Here is a 16105-nt window from a genome sequence, read left to right as displayed (position 1 = left end):
CCAGGCAGCGGCTTCCTGAGAGCAATCACGGGCAACTTCATGCTGTTCATCTTCACCATCAGAAACTTCATTCCTTGTCAATGTCCGAGACGGCAAAAGACATGAATAGAACCAGCCCACCTGATACAGCCACCTACGGCCCTATGTACACGACGCCCCTTCCAATACAGCTCGAATCAAGCACGATTCATCAGTCATTCCCTAAACATCTCCAGCAGCTTCTGCACCGGCCAGGCTCGCGCATCGCGATACTTTTCCACGACGCCTCGCAGCGCCTGACGCTCGTACCGGTCCGTGAAGAAGTCGCCGTACAGCTGGATGCCAATCGCCGCGTTCAGCAGCGCTGGAGGCGAGGCCGGATGGCAGAGGGCGATGCCACAGAGCTCTAGCAGCAGCAGACGGACGTCGTTTTCGGCCTTTCGCCAGGTCGCTCGCGATGCCGACGGCGCTCTATGATGGCGAACGGTCAACATTGATCAAGTAAGAGCAAACACGCCCAGGACTGAAACGACCTACTTGAGAAAGGGATTCTCGGCAACCAGCACCGATTTGGCCATGATGCTCTGCTGCACGCTCGTCACCTCCAGGTTGGACCCGTACCAGATGGTGGGAAAGATCTCTCCCTTGGCTTTGTCCGCCGTCGTCTTGAAGATGGGCCGGAAGTTGACCAGAATCTCGCGTTCGAGGTAGTCTTGCTGATCCATGAGTCTCACTAGACAGTCGTCGTCAGTCCTCCCGCAGCCATACAGAACAACACTCCTGGGATTGTCCGACTCACACCATTCGCGTTCCGATCCGTCCTCCCAGCGCCACTTGGCCACCTGGACAGTATGCATCACCGTCTTGTTCGCCTTGGAAGCGCTATGCCACAAGTCGGGCGAGGGAAACAACTGCGGCGGCTGTTTCCGGGTGAAGGAATGGTATATCTCCTGGCGAAGCGCCATCCAGTACGCTGCTTGGATGAGGCTTCTCCGGCCAAACAAGGCTTGTGACGCAGAGCTCCTCAGGACAGCATTAATGATGGGGAGGAAATTGACCTGCTTGCCATGGCCATTGTCGTCTTGGCTGTTGCCGCTGTCGTTTGCCGGCGCGTCATCTTCCTCTTCGTCAATCTCCTCCAGCTGGCGGAGTATGACAGCCGTGGCAATGATACTGTCCCGATAATCATCGTCGTCGACCTCATGAAAGTTCCGAAGGGCAGGAATGCATTTGAGCATATACTCGACCGCGTCATGCTCACTAAGCCGGGGAATGAGCTGTCCATGGTACAGAATGCCGGACGGCGTCCTGTACTGCGGGAGACGACTGAGATGACGGGCGGCGACTGCGAATATCGCGTTGAGGAGATGCGGATGATGGTGAGCACGCCGGGGAACGGCAAGCTGGAAATGACGGTCTTCGTCACACAAGTCAAACTGTCCACCAGAGTCAACACAACGAGGCCGCCGATTATCACATCATGCCCTCACGTCAACATACCCAATGCGCAATTTCTTCGACAAAATATCGGAAAAGGCAGGCCTCTCGGGGGTCTTCAAGGGGGAACCGCCGTCGGAACGTCTCGTCCTCCTGTGATGCTATCCCGCTGGGTACATGACGGTCGTACAAGGAAGCGTATGAGGCGGAACCTGTATCTGCGGGGTATGTTGTGGAGTGTGCTGCGGAAGCATAATGGTCGACGTCCTCTTGGCCGCGAGGCCGGACGTGGGGGCCCAGCGACGTGCTCCTGTACTGATAGGGTGGCCGCTCATCGAGCGAATCCAGGGACCGATATGATGTGAGGCTTGGCGTTTGCTGCTCCGGCTGGTGGCCGAGATGAGGCGAGTGGTTTGAAGACGAGTCACCTGATGGACCACTTGAGGTGACGGGATACGGGGACTGGCTGCATGCGACAGAAGTGGCTGCAGTCCACGATGGCGGTTCCTTTTGCTGATCAGGGCTCTGCCGGCTTGCCACGGCAGCACCTCCCTGGGAATGGTAGCGAACTGCGTCTGCAGTCAGCAACCGAATCATTGAGCGCTCCTCGATCCCAGACTCAGGGGACAGCGAGATGCTAGATCTGGCGAGGCATCGTGAGAGAAGGGATGCAGGGTCCCACCCTACGTACAATGCTTCACTTCGCTATTGACCCATTTCTGCTCCTTGGAGAAACTGGCGGCTGACCCATGGCGGAAGACGGTCTTCTTAGATGGGCGAGTGCATGGCAATAGCTTCAGCTGACACCGGCGACACTTGGGGCGTTCCTCGTCACCTACAATGAATTGCCAATGGCGGCATCATGTCAGCAGCGGCCCTGTGAAGTCGCCAGTCTGAAGTACGCCAAGCATGGCAAGCATGGCATGCCATGTCATATTTTCTGCGCAAATGCACAGGCGGCAACCTCTATGTACAGCACTTGCAGCAGAGATGATCCCATGCAAGCAGCAAAACGACAGCCAGGGCTGAACAAGGACCGGCGGAATGGTCTTCTCACATTTGACGTGCTTCTCTATTGGCAAGGCTTAAGTCAGCTATAGGCGGCAGATAAAGGGGTCAGTTGGTGAGTTTGTGCTTGAGGGGGGCGGACCTTTGCACTGGACGCACGGGTGCTTCACCGCAGGCATCAAGTTCCAGAAGCCCAGCAGGACGCCACAGGGAGGGTGATTCCGCTACGGCTCGGGGGCCTGATGGATAACCTGAACAGCCGTCTCTTCCCCTCGACGCTGAAGACGCGAGTTTGGAGAGCAGAGTTGAGAGGAACAGAAGCGAGATCCGGCGAGAGGAACCAGATTCGGCCAAAATTCATTCCTGGGCGTGACCAATTCTTTTAGTAATCGCCGGCGAAGTTTCCTTTGGAGGTGATCCTGCGGAGAGAGCCTAAGCCTAAACGGGGCGGCTTGTGGTGAGAACTTCTGTCGTCGAGTTGTGTTGAGTTGTGAAAGATTGTGGGATCACTGTGAGATTGGAACTTGTTCAACCTCGGGTTGCAACTTGACAGCATCAATGAGTGAGGATTGACTGGACTTCCAGCTACCGCAAGAGCCTCTTCTCTATGCCTCCAACTGAAGGGCTTCAGTTCAGTTGGTGACACACGATTCGCACTATTCTTCGCAAGTCGGCGGGGTATCAGCGACATGCGTGGCCTACCCAAGCAGCTTGAGACCGTTGTCGCTAGGCGGCTGGAATTCACGCTTCAACTAGAGAAGCCGAGCTGAACTCGTGAATTGATCGTCGGATCCTTCACGCCCTACGAGCCAAAGTCGTTGTATATAAATGACCATCGAGACAACTAGCATTCAGAGCTGTTCCCCTTCACTTTTACAACCCTCAGCTCGAAGACTTATTCAAAGCCGGCATAAACATGAGCCATCAACCAGATCTCGGCTCTCAGACTCAACGTCTACCCTACAAAGGCTCATGCCATTGCGGAGCGATTCAATACGTTGTCTTCCTGACTGTCCCTCCTCCATCCTACGTCAACTCGGAACCGCCTCCACACCGGGGCGTCCAACGCATTTACAGATGCAATTGCTCGATCTGTCACAAGATCGGGTTCCTACATCTGCGACCAGTGTCTGAATTTGACGATTTCTTTTTATTGTCGCCACTTGATCCTTTGGAGAGTCTGGGCGATTATCTGTGCAACAATAAGACGCTGCACTATCTCTTCTGCAAGACGTGCGCAGTGCGATGCTTTACGTTTCACGGCGAGGGAGAGATTGTCGACGTTACGTTGCCAGAGGCGCTTGCCTTGGCTGATGCTGAATCGGGGGCTGAGCAAGACGGTGTCTCTGTCAAGGCTTGGAGACCTAAAAGGGTTGAGCTGCGTGAGGGAATACCTCACCGGGGCTCATATCTCAGTGTCAATGGACAGACGATTGAGCCGGGCCAGGAAGGGTTTGATCTGAGGGAGTGGGTGGAGAGAAAGGCGATTATGTATCTTGACTTTCTCACTGACGAAAAGGACAGATTGATGGAGCGCTGTGAGAGACCTCATGTTGGAGGTGCCTATTGAGAATTGGCATTTTGATCTGACTCAGAGGGTTTGCAGAGACATGAAGGCGATGTCCCTTGCAGTTCTTCTACCTTGTCATGTAATGAAATGTATTAGAAGCAACATCTCATTCTCGCCATCACAAAGACATTCCCTCGGTGAAGTTGTTGCTTATTCAGGAGCGTCTATCATCCTCGACTCATCGGCTATCACCAATTCATGTTGAAGCAAAGCAGCCCAGTCTACGCAACTCCAAGTCCCGCTTATCTCAACACTCCCAGAGCAGTCAAACCTCAGAGCGCCTTGATCAACACCACAAAATACAAGTCATCCCGCAACGCCTTGCCCCCAACAAGCTCCCCATACGGAAACGGCTTCCTCTTCTCCGTCAACGTATACCCCCGTCTTACATACCACGCAATCAACTCAGCCCTCGTCCAAATAACGCTCATCTCCAGCTCCCTCACCCCCAGCGTACCCTTCGCATACTCCTCCGCAGCAGCCAACACAAACTTTCCAATGCCGCCCGCCTGCCGCAGCGGATTGACCGCAAAGAGACCAAAGTAGCCGAGCGTGTCGCTCTGCTTGAGGAGTTCGCAGCAGGCAATGACCTCGCTGGGTTCGTTGTCGTCGTGGGCGACGAGGACCGCGCCGTGGGCTTCGTTGATTTTGGCCAGGAGGCCCTTTTCGTCGATGCGTTGGTCGTCGACGAGGGTGGCTTCGGATGTCCACCCGCGGAGGCTGGATTCGCCGCGGTAGGCGGAGCGGACGAGGGTGAGGATGGGGGGGAGGTCGTTGGGTGTGGCTTTGCGGATGGAGAGGGAGATGGGGGCCATTGTGAGTGTGTCGATGAGTGTGTTGACGATTTGAGTCAGAGGCCAGCGGTGATGGCGAGGTTCGAGGTTGTGCAACTCTGCAGAGCGGAAGTAACGTGGAGAAAAGAGCGGCGTTTTGATGGTGAGCCCTATCTCTCCTCTTGACCTTTTGAACTATTATAATGAGCGAACGTTGTATGTCTGTTATAAAGTCTTTCAAGGACTGTGAAGTGGTGTTTCGGAACCATGCAACACAATTCCGAACTACGAAGAGAATTCCGAACTAACATGTCCGACATGTCAAACTAAGGCGTACGCTTGACAATTTCGACAATTTTTCGACATGGCAAAAGCCCGAGTCAGGGACGAGCTGACGCCACTAACCAGGAATGCGGTTCTTTCCCAATATCGATACGACACAGTCTGGATAGACAATGCGGGCGTGATATATCAGTCTTTCATTCTGTAACTTGGAAGTCTCTCTTCTTAGCTGCACAGCCTTTCGTGAGCAGCGCCTGTTATACTGATACATTGAAGCCCACGGTTCTCTTCCTGTCCCCCCTGAAGCATTACCGCTATGTTGCGCCACAGCCACACTCATCTGGTGCCTTGGCCTATTAAGTCTCACGCCATGGCGTTCAGCCACATATACAACAATCGAACAGTACAAGGGACAGAACCATCTCCTCCGTCCGCCGAGAAATAACGCTTCCCATAACGCGGCCTATCCGCACCCGTTACTGCTTACCACTATACGGAATCGGAAAACGCATGCCGCCGGCCTCGATGCTTCCAGCACTCTCAAACGCCTCCATGGATGTCCTTCTATCCCTGACGAATTTCGGCCACGTATTCGTCAAGACGAGGTACTTGATGGACCTCTCGGCATCGTCGAATATCGCCTGATCAAAGTCATCCGGGATCTTGCCCCAGTACTGCACGCCGTCACCAACGTCCTTTTCAGCGGTCGATGAGCCTCCTGAATCGGGCCTGGCCAAGTCGTCGCAGTCAAACGGCGTTGCGGCATTGACGTCCTGCTTTTCGCCGTACGTCGACCGGGCGGGCTTCTCAAAGATGGCCTCGAGCCGCTTGAGCTCTACGGAGGAAATGTTGATGGGAAACGCGGCGTCGGTGGCGCTGATGTACTCTGTATAAATGCGAAGCGCGCGGTTGAAGCGCTCTCTGACGAGCTCCCGCCTCGTCTCCTCAGAAATGTCGCTGTTGCGATTCAGCACCGACGCGGGAAACGAGGCTTTCCACTCCCCAACGCTCGTGAGAAACGCAATGTTCTCGCCTGAAAAGTCACGCAAGGCAGAAAACTGCTGCAGCGGCTCGGGATTCCTCTGCAGCACGTGTTCCAGAGCGCTGAGCGTGAGAATGGACTCGACGGACGACGCCTTGCCGGAGCTGTGCGTCGATTTCCAGCCGGACTTGATGGACTCGACGACGGTCGTCTTGGACTCGATGGAGCGGATGGCCTTGCCGAGGCCGGTGTTGTTGTTCTCCCACTGGGCGATTGTGTTGAGGGTTTCCTGGCAGAGGGCCTGGTGGCTTATGACTTCCCAGCAGGGGAGGAAGACGGTGAAGATTTCCATCAACCAGATGGAGAGGGCAATCCTGTGGCGCTCGGTGAGTAGGTGATGCATTTGAAACAGATGAGAGGAGGCAACAAACCACTGAGGGGGGATGAAGTGATGGTTGATTGCTTCCATTCCGGGCACATAGAGGGCCACCAGCCACATGGGAGCTGCATGAAGACTATATACACGCCGTCAGCAAAAAAAAAAAAAAAAAAAACACATCTTGGCGTCATTGCCGCTTCAACTCACCCCGAGATCGCACACAGAACGGTCTGAGTGCGCCATCCCTGAGTATCCCGGATATCGCGCGCACGCCACAACGTGAAAGGGGCGACAACCCACGCCCAGAAGAGCTGCCATATAATAGACGGCCACCTGATTCGCTCAAAAGTCACGGTCAGTTACGCAAACCATCTCACGTATCAAGACGCAAAGAACAAAGTCGAGGGCTTCAGCAGAAGGCAACTGACCACTCCCACCCCCGGCCCATCTGGACCTTTTGCTCCATGTCGGTGCCGTGGACTTCTGTGCCTGCGATTCCCCAAGCGCTATGCCACTTGCGGGAGATGAGATACATGAATATTGTCATGAATAGCTGGCGTGCAGAAGCATTGTTAGCTCGCGTGGCATGTAAAAGTCTGGGGCGCATGGCGGAGAAGACGCGTGGCCGCCACAACTCACCTGGAACAGCATTCCAGAGCCCACCAGGAGGACGACCTTGGCCGTGTGGTCGAGTCGGCGGAATCGGCCGAGAAAGCCGTCGTCGCCCTTATTGCTCGTCTTGGCCGCCGACGATTGAGCATTGCTATCCAGGTACTTCTTCTGCCGCTGCGCAATATGAAGGAACCGCGAATTCGAACCATGGAAGAGACCGACGCCCAGGGGCAAGTAAGTGCCCATGATCCAGTACTGCGTGTCTCCGGAATACAGCGGCCCAATGACATAGCCAATCTGCACCGCGATCCAGAACAGATGCAGCAGGAAGATGGCCGACAGCGAGAGGCCGATGCCGCGGATCCTGAGCGTCGGCGTGTTGCGCTTGACGACGAGGAAGCCCGCGCCCGCGAGCAGGAGCAGCGTCCAGACCGCGGCCCAGCATATCCACCAGATGCCGACGGAGTCGAGCCGCGCCTCGGGCTTGGAGTCGGCGGTGAGGCCGAGCTCGGTGCCCATGGTGGCGGCGAATGGGCAAAGTTGGACGGACGGGCGAAAGGGAGGTGAGGGGATCCCGAGAGGGAGGGAGAGGGAGAGCTTGCTCGTTTGTTTGCAGGCTGTGGGGGCCGTCGGTGGTCTTTGAAGGGAGAGAGAGGCGAAGAAGCTCGGGACAACAAAAGCTGATCAAGAAGTGGAAGGGAAACAAAGAAGCAAAGATGGGGAGGAAGAGTTTTATCAATTCCGGGGGCCCGGTGCTCAAAGGGCAATCCGGCTGCTGCAAAATGATGTTGAGATTGCTCTTCCTAATCTCTCTGGTAGCTCGGAGCTGACAATGTGATGTAGGGCACCGAGACTGAGACTGTCATGCAAGTTTGAGAACGAGGATCGATGGGCCGGGATGCTGGGCGGGAGATGCTTTTACCATCCCACCTTGGTCGAGGGTAAACACGCGCTTCAGATGCTGCGCTGTTGCTCTGGGCATTTTCTTTTCTTTTCTCCTTCTTCCAGATTTGCCTCCAACTCGATTTATGCCCACCGGAATACTCTGTTATCCACGAGAACCACCCGAGGGCCAACCAACCATAAGCACACACAACCTCTCTCGACCAACTCGCAAAAATGTCGACCAATGCTGGCCAAAATTGGCCCCCCCCCCCCCCCCTCTTGACGAAGAGCTTTCTGCCGTGGGCGATCCAAGATTCCGAAAAGTCCATGGGCCGTTTGTCTTTTGGACGGGGCGACTGAGACATGCCTCACATTGTTGTCGGGTCGGAAAGCCCTTGCAGACGCTGCGAGACAAAACACCGCTCTCCCTGCATTTGCCCTTTCCCAATGCCTGTGACCCGATAGGAGCTCAGTACGACATCTCATTGATTGTGAGCACGAATGCACGATTCTGTAGCTTGCACAGAGTATTTTGCTGTTGAACAACGGACGATGCAATATCTGCAGCGTGTACTCCGTCTTGCGTATGTTGATATCCTGCACACATTTTTGGCCTGGCTGATGACAATTATTCCTCCCCCAGAGTGTATTTCCGTTGCATGTTGCATGTGTGTATGTCTGTGCTGCGAGATTGGCGAACGGATCCGTACACTTTGCAGCCTCGACCAACGACATCTACACGATGGCTGCATAGGTACGAGTGAGAGGTATAAGTAGTTCGCATGAACCGCTGGTTATACCAACACCGAGGTTTCATTGCAATCTGGGATGATTGGATGTTTGGTCGCCAAGTCTTGGGTATCCCTGCTTCGTATCCCGGTCAGCCAAGTCACAGAGCGGTTCTCTTGTATAGAGACCTGCTGGCCGGCATAGCCCTGCCATTGCGCCGCCTCTACCGTCGTCCCGCCCGTGGTTGCGCTTCTCCCGCGCTCTGGAGAAACGGCATCTTAGCTTTCCCTTCTGAATGGGCTCTGGATACTAAACACAGTCGTGGTCTGTTTCATTACGGGAACACGACAGAAGCAGACAGCAGACCATGAGTCCACCGGCACCTGAACACAGCTGGACGAAGCTTGGTACGGCTGAAGCTCTTCTGCAAGGAGCGGAGTGCATAGTATGTATGTAGTATCATGCAGGTACGAAGCGGTATTTGTCACGTCGCTCCGTCACACCGGGTTCGAGCAGCCCCGGGCTTGTAACCCTCGAGTAGATACCTATGTCTGCATGCCTACGTACTTTGTACCCGGATGTGAGGAAGCACAGAAATTGATAGCTGCAGGGATGGCTACTGTTCAAAGGTGTCCGGGCCCGATGCCCAGTGTTTTCGTGGCGGACGCCCCCATCTGCGTTGTCGTGTCATGATCGCATGATGGCCTTTGCATCTTCTCGTCACGTCCTTGACCCAACGCCAGAGACGAAGATGGAAAGGCCTGGTCCTCACAAAGATGATTTAATGTACCGGAGCAACCAGATCAATGCAGAAAAGTCTTTAGGCCAATCTTGCAGCGCAAAACAGTCCACGGCGTCACATTGCTATGGGGTCTCGGAACCTGAGAGATGACTATCACTTCAATCACAATTGGGCTGCTGTTGCGACCGATTGATGAGCCGTTTGTGGACGCCACAGCCATGGCGACAATCAATCTCAATGTCTCTTTACATTACCGAGGCAGCTAAGCTACCGGGTTCTCGTCGAGGGAGCGTCGCTCGTCGCAGTGTTTGTGTCTACACATCTCGGAACGCGGTGAGAGGGACTGGTAGATCGTCCCATATGAGACACGCATGATCCTTGCGTCACGATAGTACTCTGATCGATTGGTGCGCCAGAGGAAGGGTTAAACTGCTTGAGTTAACCCTGCTCAAGCTAAAATGTTGATCGCGCGGCAAGCCAATCTTGGTGTGCCGCGCTGATGCAAGGGATGTCAAGGGTTCAAAATCTCCTCTCCTCTTAAGAATGGCGGTCGGTGCTCAAGCTCCGACGGACCTCGGAAGGTATAACATCCCTGAAGGCAGCCCTCAGACGGGAGGATAGAGGCAACAAGTTCTATTCGGGCGCTTGGGATGCCGATTTGCTGAGCTCTGGGACTGTATCTGGCCTGGGTGTTGTGTGAGATGAGAGGCTACACTGCATATATTTGCAAGTTGTGCTCTGTCAAATAAGATGCTTTATTGATCCCCGCAACCCTAGACGTACAAATGTTGTGGCAATTTTCCGTAGATGCGGTTCTTCAGCATCTCCGTGTGAAAACAAGAGCTCATCTGTCCAATCTCCACACTTTGTACAACTCTCCGACAAGCACCCTCACCCAGCCCTTGATGCCTGGGCCTGTGTACCTAATGTGGGTGAGGCTTCTGTATCCGCCATCACTCTTGATGCAGCTCGGCATTCGACGTCTTTGGCGACGGTACCAGTAGCCAGCTGATGGCCGTGATCGTAAGGAGAGCAATCAACATTGGCTGCAGCACCTTGACGCCGGCGTCGGCAGAGACAACGCCCGTGATGATGGGAAACAGGGAGCCTCCCAGCTGGGCAAAGACAAAGACAAGCGGCAGCGCGGTGGAGTGAATCTCTGACGGGAACAGCTTGGAGCCAAGGGAGATGCCCTTTTACAAACGAGTTAGGCGATGTCAGGATATGGTATGAAGGAGTGAGGAGACGTACGGTTGGAAACAGCGGTCCCGTGAAGAAGCCAATGAAGCTCACGGCAATGGAAGCGGCAATGATGTTCGGCACCCTGATAGAGAACTGTAAGCTTGAATCCGGGCATTGCTATGGGCGGTAGGAAAGTCTGTCCAACTTACAGCCAGAAGATGAGCTGTAGGCCAATCGCCGCAGCAACGTACAAAAACACCATCCGGCGCTCGCCAAACCTGTGCGTCGGCTCAGCAAGCAGCAGCCGTCCAAGCAGACCCCCGCCGTTGAAGCCAGCGGGCACGTACCCCATCTGCGAAAGATTGCCGTGTCGCACGTTGACCAGATACTCGACGACCCAGCCGCCAGCAGTAAGCACCGAGCCGAGATAGAAGAAGAAGAAGAGGCTGAGCAGCCAGACGCTGGGCGTGGACGCCGTCTTCTTGATGAGCTGCGTTGCCTCCCTGTTCCTCGATACGGCCTCGCTGCTGGGCTCAGCAGCTGCAGACTCACCCAGCGTCCTTCCCTGGCTCTCGCTCGCAACGCTCTTCCTTTGAAGCCCAAGCGTGTCCCGAAAAGCAACACACGTCAGCACGAGGTTCACTACCCCAAGCCCCAAAGGAAACGTATAAAACAAGTACCACCGCGAGACCTCCCCCGCCGAAGCCACCGCCGTCGAGACGAATGGTCCAACCAGGCAGCCCGCCATGTACATGGCATGAATAAAGGCCAGCCAGCGATGCGCGCCCCTGGGAACAGCGCCGGCGACCCACGAGTTTGCGTGCGTGTCCTGAAAGGCCTGGCCGACGCTCACGAGCCAAAACGTCACGACGAAGAGCCCGAACGGAGGGTCCCAGGAGCGGAGGGCGTGGGCGGCGATCTGGAATGCGGCTCCGAGGGCGAGCATGGCGCCGAGGTTGAGGTACTGGCAGAGATGGGTGTTGGCGAAGGCGGCGGAGAGCCAGCCGAGGAAGTTGGCGCCGTAGCTGAGGCGGGAACATCGTGTCGGTCAACAGTTGTGGAATCATGTTGTGTGAAGCTTATTGGGGACTCACACGCTGGATACTATGGCGGTGCTGACGTTGTACTCGCGAATGAAATAGGGGATCAAGGCCCCGATGGCTCCGTCGTTGACTCCGGCGACGAAGAAGGAGAAGCCGGCGCTGATGAGCTTCAAGTACACCGACTTGTCGAGGCTACGGTTCTCCGCCTCTGATGATGGAGCCGCATCTTGACGGCAGGCTTGCGGCAAGTCTGCTAGGTCAATCGCTGTTTCGATCGTGGTTTGAGTCTCGGTGATTGCCATGATTGCATGTGTGCTCATCTCACGGTGAGAAGGCCAGGCGTTCCACCGCCACAACGGCAGAGTTGCAACCTCGGGTCATAAATAGGGGACGATGCTGCTGAGGCGTTTCGCCTGTATGGGCAATTCTCCGAAAGTAAACGTAACTCCCCCGCATTGACGGGGTAATGCTGTGGCCATTCAAAGGGCGACACTCCCCGTATTTCTCCGCATGTTCCGTGTAAGTGGTCGATGGTTTCAGCATGGGCTGGGGGTTCGACGTCGGGTTATGCTGTTGCTTCACATGAACCGGATTGAGACACAGTCGCGGACAGTATCTAAGGTGCTCAATGTTGTACAGTAGACTCATGACGAAGATCTACAACAACAGGCCAAACTGTGAGAATGAAAGAAGCACTGTGCATGTCCAACTGGCCCATACACAAAGATCGTTGACCGCCGTAAAAGAGATTTGCTCCTAGAAAGCTACTGTCGAATCTCGACTTATAGTGAAAGACGGCGTGAAATCTCAGCTGTAGGCTCTTCCTGTGGCTATAAATAGGGATAGGAGACTGCAATTGTGATTCAGGTCCATCTTCGGCCCTGTCGTGCTGTGTATTCCGTCCACTCGACCGCCTTCGTATGAGCCTCCTACTGATAGATCCCTCGCATCTAACCACACAGATACCGCTTGACCACATTGTGCGTCGACCCCTTGCAGTCAATCTCCTTCTTCTTCACCGGCGCACAAGTCCCATACAGCGAGTTGTCCTTGACCCGCCTCAGCCTCTGCGGGTTCTGCGCATACCCCGTGTCGGGATCCGTGCATCCAACAAGATAGTAGTCGGTGCCGTCGAGCCGAAAGTTCTTGTTGCACTCGCGGCCGCTCTCGGGACCGATGGCGACGTCGGCCTGGCAGGGGTTTACGCCCTCGATCCAGGCCACGTTGAAGTGCGTGCCGCCTTCTCGGATCTGGTTGCCGATGGCGATGGCGCTTTGGGCCACGGAGGCGGAGAGGGAGAGGCAGATGAGGGGCTTGGTCAGATGCATTTTGAGTGGATTTGAAGTTGGACGATCTCAGTGATAGTGATGAGGTTTGGAGTGCAAATAAGAGGAGATGGCTTCTTCTTATATACCCAACTTGGGTCAGCTGAGATTGGCTGAGATTCCACCCCTTGCATCTTGTGTGCTCGAGAATGTCTCAATTCTCTTGCTTTTCTCTCATGATTGGCAAGCTTATGGAGAACAAAGCTGCTGCCTGGTTGGGGCAGTGTAACCGTCATCTTTCGTCTCCAGCAGACCAGTGTTTGATGACGGCGTCTGTTACATCTCCATGAGACAAACTGATGTCAAATGTTAGCATAGGAACCAACGCTTATCGAGCTGGCTCACCGGATGCCCGTACCTCCCGCCACGAGAATGGCGACGCCTCACTGACACAGGCCTCATCAGAGCTGCAAGCCCGCTCCAGAGATTTGAACATGTCAATCATTCGTCTGTCCGCTGATTGCCGTAATACCAGCGCCACATGCCGCCAGAAAAGGCAGGCTCCGAGATGTCAAGCATGCAGTCGATCCCACAGGATCTCCTGCTGTTCTCCAAACGCAAGACAGCCCTGTCTTGGCTTGAATCAAGATCATGGCTCGTCGAGCGATGTCGACTCTTTATGATGTTTATAAAAAAACCCGACTATTCTTTACACCATTGCCATTATATATTATTAAAAATCTCTTGGATATTGGTAAAGTGGCCGGTCAGCTGGCACAAGCCAAGCTCCAAACTCCGGCCCTCACCACCACCACATCACAGAGATGCCGCAGGATCTGGGAGTAGCTTTCAATTCAGTTGGCTTGGTGAAGCCGAAAGGAAATTCACCAGTCAAAACGACGCACAGAAAGTCCTGCTTATGCTCGCTCATTCACCCGATGAACCGGAGTGGCGAGACAGCTGGGTTACACAAAGTCGCACACACAAACATACGATTTGCCAGCTGGCCATCGCCTGCATCATCCAATGCCCGTTTAATCCGACATTCACGCACGGGCCACAGTTGTTCCGCCTGCTCAGCTGGAGTGTCGAGCCCGAATCCTTCTTGTCTGTCTCACCTTCTCCCAACCAGCTGTCCGTACTGTATTCAGGCAAGTCATTGGGCATCAAGCCTCGTCCTTGCACGGCGGGAAAGAAAGCCGCTGATTCCACTGCACCGTGCCGAGCCCTGCTGACCATGCATCTCTCGCTCAGAGACACCGCCAGGCCCCGGCCATGGCATCCCGACGCCTCCCAAAGACGTGCATCCTCGAAGTCGAGAGAAAGTTCCGCTCCCTCGCCGTCCCCCAATTGACGCAACATGGCGGCCTCCCCCCCTTCAAGAGCCTCCAGAGCCTCCCCGTCAAGGTGATCCACGACTCCTACTACGACAAGTTGGGCCTCCTCTCCAAGTCGGGCGCCTGGGTACGCAAACGAAACGGAATCTGGGAGGCAAAGCTCAAAAAGGGCGGCAACTTTTTGAACTCGAGGTTCGAAGAGCTCAGCGGCATCGACAGTATTTCCGCATACGTTCGGCAGGCCACGGGCATCGACGGCGCAGAGTCGCGCAACTTTGGCCTCGAGCCCATTGCCGTGTTTACCACCACGCGCGAAGCCTGGATCGCCGATGAGGTCGATGACGAAAAGTTCCACATTGTCCTGGACAAGATGGACTTTGGCCACCAGGTCGGCGAAGTCGAGCTGCAAAGGGCGCTGGTCGGCGTCGACGGGGGAGAGCCGACTGAGCAGCAGAAGCAGGACGCGATGCAGCTCATGGATGAGAGGATCGTTGAGTTCATGAAGACCTATTCCTGGGCGTTTGCGCCGGGTCGGCCAACGGGCAAAGTTTCGGCCTATTTCGAGTGGAAGCGCAGAAATGGTGCTTGAGAGCAGAGGGTGATCCTGGTTATGTTGACGCGGGAATTACTGGGTGGCGTAGCCTTTGATGCGCGTTTATCTTGATTCTGATTGACTATGGAGCCGCTGATGCTATTCTGTCCACCACGATCTTTGTTTCTCAAGGGTTGAGCTGTTCCATTGCGAGACGTGAACTGAGCGATTATTATCCACGATCACGACTGTCTGTGATCATCGTTCGTTCTACACGAGGGGCAAGTGGCGAGTTTATACACCTAGACGCTATGGAATGCCATCCTTCCGCGGCAGTAACCCGACCATGTTTTCATGTTGCCCTCTGTGCCACCCTCACACGTGAGCGCTTATCGCCTGCTACAATCTGCCTTGCAACAGATGCAGCAACATTGCATACGAAGCGTTGGTGTACCCGCTCGTATCAACCTATCACGCAGTTAGGCACTGGCCTGCGGCATTGCGCATGGAATGACGGGTTGATGACTGACCGTGATGAGCTTTCCCTGCTTCTCGTAGCGCTCGAGAAGAGGAGGATTCAGCTCCTGGAACTCGTCGTACCTCTTCTTGAAAGTCTCGAGATTGTCTCCCTCACGGCCTTGCTTTCTGTTCACGACTCGTCCCTCGGCCAAATCTCGAGGGCAGTCGAAGAACAGGACAAGCGTAGGAGCCTGAAACTGCGCCAGGTTAGCCATTCATGGATACTCGTCGCAAGAGGTTTCCCGATGCTTACTTCTTTCTCAAATGCTTCAGCCTGATCAAGGCGTCGTGGAAAGCCATCCAAAATAATCGTCCCGCAACCGTTGATGTGAGGCCTGAGAACATCAAAGAGCAGCTCGGTAGGCAAGAGCTCTCCACGCTGGACATATCCGACCACTGTCTCGTCCGCTCCAGGGATCGCAACGACGTTTCGTAGGACATCGCCGATAGAGAGATGAGTGAAGGCGTATCTCTTCGCAAGCTTCTTGCAAAGGGATCCCTTTCCTGCTCCAGGGGCACCTATACGGACTGGTTAGCTCAGCTTAGCTATGGTTCGGCGGTGCTTTGGCTTACCGAGGACAAAGATGATGAGTCTCCCAGCAGATTCCATGGTTACTAGCAACTTGACTTCTGATGAAGATGGGAGGTGGGGGGGCTGAAGCCACACCCCTCGATGCAGGCGAGGTGTGTTATATGTATGTGCGGAGATTGCGTTGTGCTACATCAAGTCACGGGTAGGTGTCGACTGCTTTAAAAGCCGTGGAGGGCCTGTTTGCCGTGTCCCTTCTCTTTTTCTTCTTTTTCCTTCCATTCACTCTGCCTCACATGAATCCTGTCCCCAAACCATCA

General features: G+C 54.8%; 10 protein-coding genes across 10 annotated transcripts; 3 read left to right on the top strand and 7 right to left on the bottom strand.

The window, feature by feature from the left end:
• Positions 1 to 194: 194 nt before the first annotated feature.
• Positions 195 to 2603, bottom strand: CCMA1212_008502 (uncharacterized protein; the record flags this gene model as incomplete). The annotated part of the gene is made up of 6 exons (XM_073705634.1): positions 195 to 450; positions 517 to 1415; positions 1480 to 1985; positions 2108 to 2251; positions 2474 to 2488; positions 2567 to 2603. The coding sequence occupies 6 exons, from the start codon at positions 2601 to 2603 to the stop codon at positions 195 to 197; spliced, it is 1857 nt and encodes a 618-aa protein (XP_073555906.1).
• A 45-nt stretch (positions 2604 to 2648) lies between these two features.
• CCMA1212_008501 (uncharacterized protein) lies at positions 2649 to 2888 on the bottom strand (the record flags this gene model as incomplete). Its single annotated transcript, XM_073705633.1, has 1 exon — positions 2649 to 2888. A coding segment is annotated over one exon (240 nt), but the record flags the coding sequence as incomplete, so codon positions are not given.
• Positions 2889 to 3340: 452 nt separating this feature from the next.
• Positions 3341 to 3994, top strand: CCMA1212_008500 (uncharacterized protein; the record flags this gene model as incomplete). Its single annotated transcript, XM_073705632.1, has 1 exon — positions 3341 to 3994. One exon carries the CDS (start codon positions 3341 to 3343, stop codon positions 3992 to 3994), a length of 654 nt encoding a protein of 217 aa, XP_073555904.1.
• Positions 3995 to 4266: 272 nt separating this feature from the next.
• On the bottom strand, positions 4267 to 4809 carry CCMA1212_008499 (uncharacterized protein; the record flags this gene model as incomplete). Its single annotated transcript, XM_073705631.1, has 1 exon — positions 4267 to 4809. The coding sequence occupies one exon, from the start codon at positions 4807 to 4809 to the stop codon at positions 4267 to 4269; it is 543 nt and encodes a 180-aa protein (XP_073555876.1).
• A 716-nt stretch (positions 4810 to 5525) lies between these two features.
• On the bottom strand, positions 5526 to 7541 carry CCMA1212_008498 (uncharacterized protein; the record flags this gene model as incomplete). The annotated part of the gene is made up of 5 exons (XM_073705630.1): positions 5526 to 6405; positions 6463 to 6546; positions 6618 to 6743; positions 6839 to 6963; positions 7050 to 7541. 5 exons carry the CDS (start codon positions 7539 to 7541, stop codon positions 5526 to 5528), a joined length of 1707 nt encoding a protein of 568 aa, XP_073555877.1.
• Positions 7542 to 10331: 2790 nt separating this feature from the next.
• CCMA1212_008497 (Bypass of stop codon protein 6) lies at positions 10332 to 11905 on the bottom strand (the record flags this gene model as incomplete). The annotated part of the gene is made up of 4 exons (XM_073705629.1): positions 10332 to 10571; positions 10630 to 10702; positions 10770 to 11585; positions 11655 to 11905. The coding sequence occupies 4 exons, from the start codon at positions 11903 to 11905 to the stop codon at positions 10332 to 10334; spliced, it is 1380 nt and encodes a 459-aa protein (XP_073555882.1).
• Positions 11906 to 12553: 648 nt separating this feature from the next.
• CCMA1212_008496 (uncharacterized protein) lies at positions 12554 to 12931 on the bottom strand (the record flags this gene model as incomplete). Its single annotated transcript, XM_073705628.1, has 1 exon — positions 12554 to 12931. One exon carries the CDS (start codon positions 12929 to 12931, stop codon positions 12554 to 12556), a length of 378 nt encoding a protein of 125 aa, XP_073555883.1.
• A 1212-nt stretch (positions 12932 to 14143) lies between these two features.
• Positions 14144 to 14794, top strand: CCMA1212_008495 (uncharacterized protein; the record flags this gene model as incomplete). Its single annotated transcript, XM_073705627.1, has 1 exon — positions 14144 to 14794. The coding sequence occupies one exon, from the start codon at positions 14144 to 14146 to the stop codon at positions 14792 to 14794; it is 651 nt and encodes a 216-aa protein (XP_073555884.1).
• Positions 14795 to 15136: 342 nt separating this feature from the next.
• Positions 15137 to 15866, bottom strand: CCMA1212_008493 (Uridylate kinase; the record flags this gene model as incomplete). Its single annotated transcript, XM_073705625.1, has 4 exons — positions 15137 to 15205; positions 15268 to 15453; positions 15510 to 15775; positions 15830 to 15866. The coding sequence occupies 4 exons, from the start codon at positions 15864 to 15866 to the stop codon at positions 15137 to 15139; spliced, it is 558 nt and encodes a 185-aa protein (XP_073555878.1).
• Positions 15474 to 15692, top strand: CCMA1212_008494 (uncharacterized protein; the record flags this gene model as incomplete). The annotated part of the gene is made up of 1 exon (XM_073705626.1): positions 15474 to 15692. One exon carries the CDS (start codon positions 15474 to 15476, stop codon positions 15690 to 15692), a length of 219 nt encoding a protein of 72 aa, XP_073555885.1.
• Positions 15867 to 16105: the final 239 nt, after the last annotated feature.

This window comes from Trichoderma ghanense, assembly GCF_004382785.1.
Source record: "Trichoderma ghanense strain CCMA-1212 chromosome Unknown scaffold_12, whole genome shotgun sequence".
NCBI classification, from domain to species: domain Eukaryota; kingdom Fungi; phylum Ascomycota; class Sordariomycetes; order Hypocreales; family Hypocreaceae; genus Trichoderma; species Trichoderma ghanense.
This window is presented reverse-complemented; position numbering and strand designations above follow the sequence as displayed.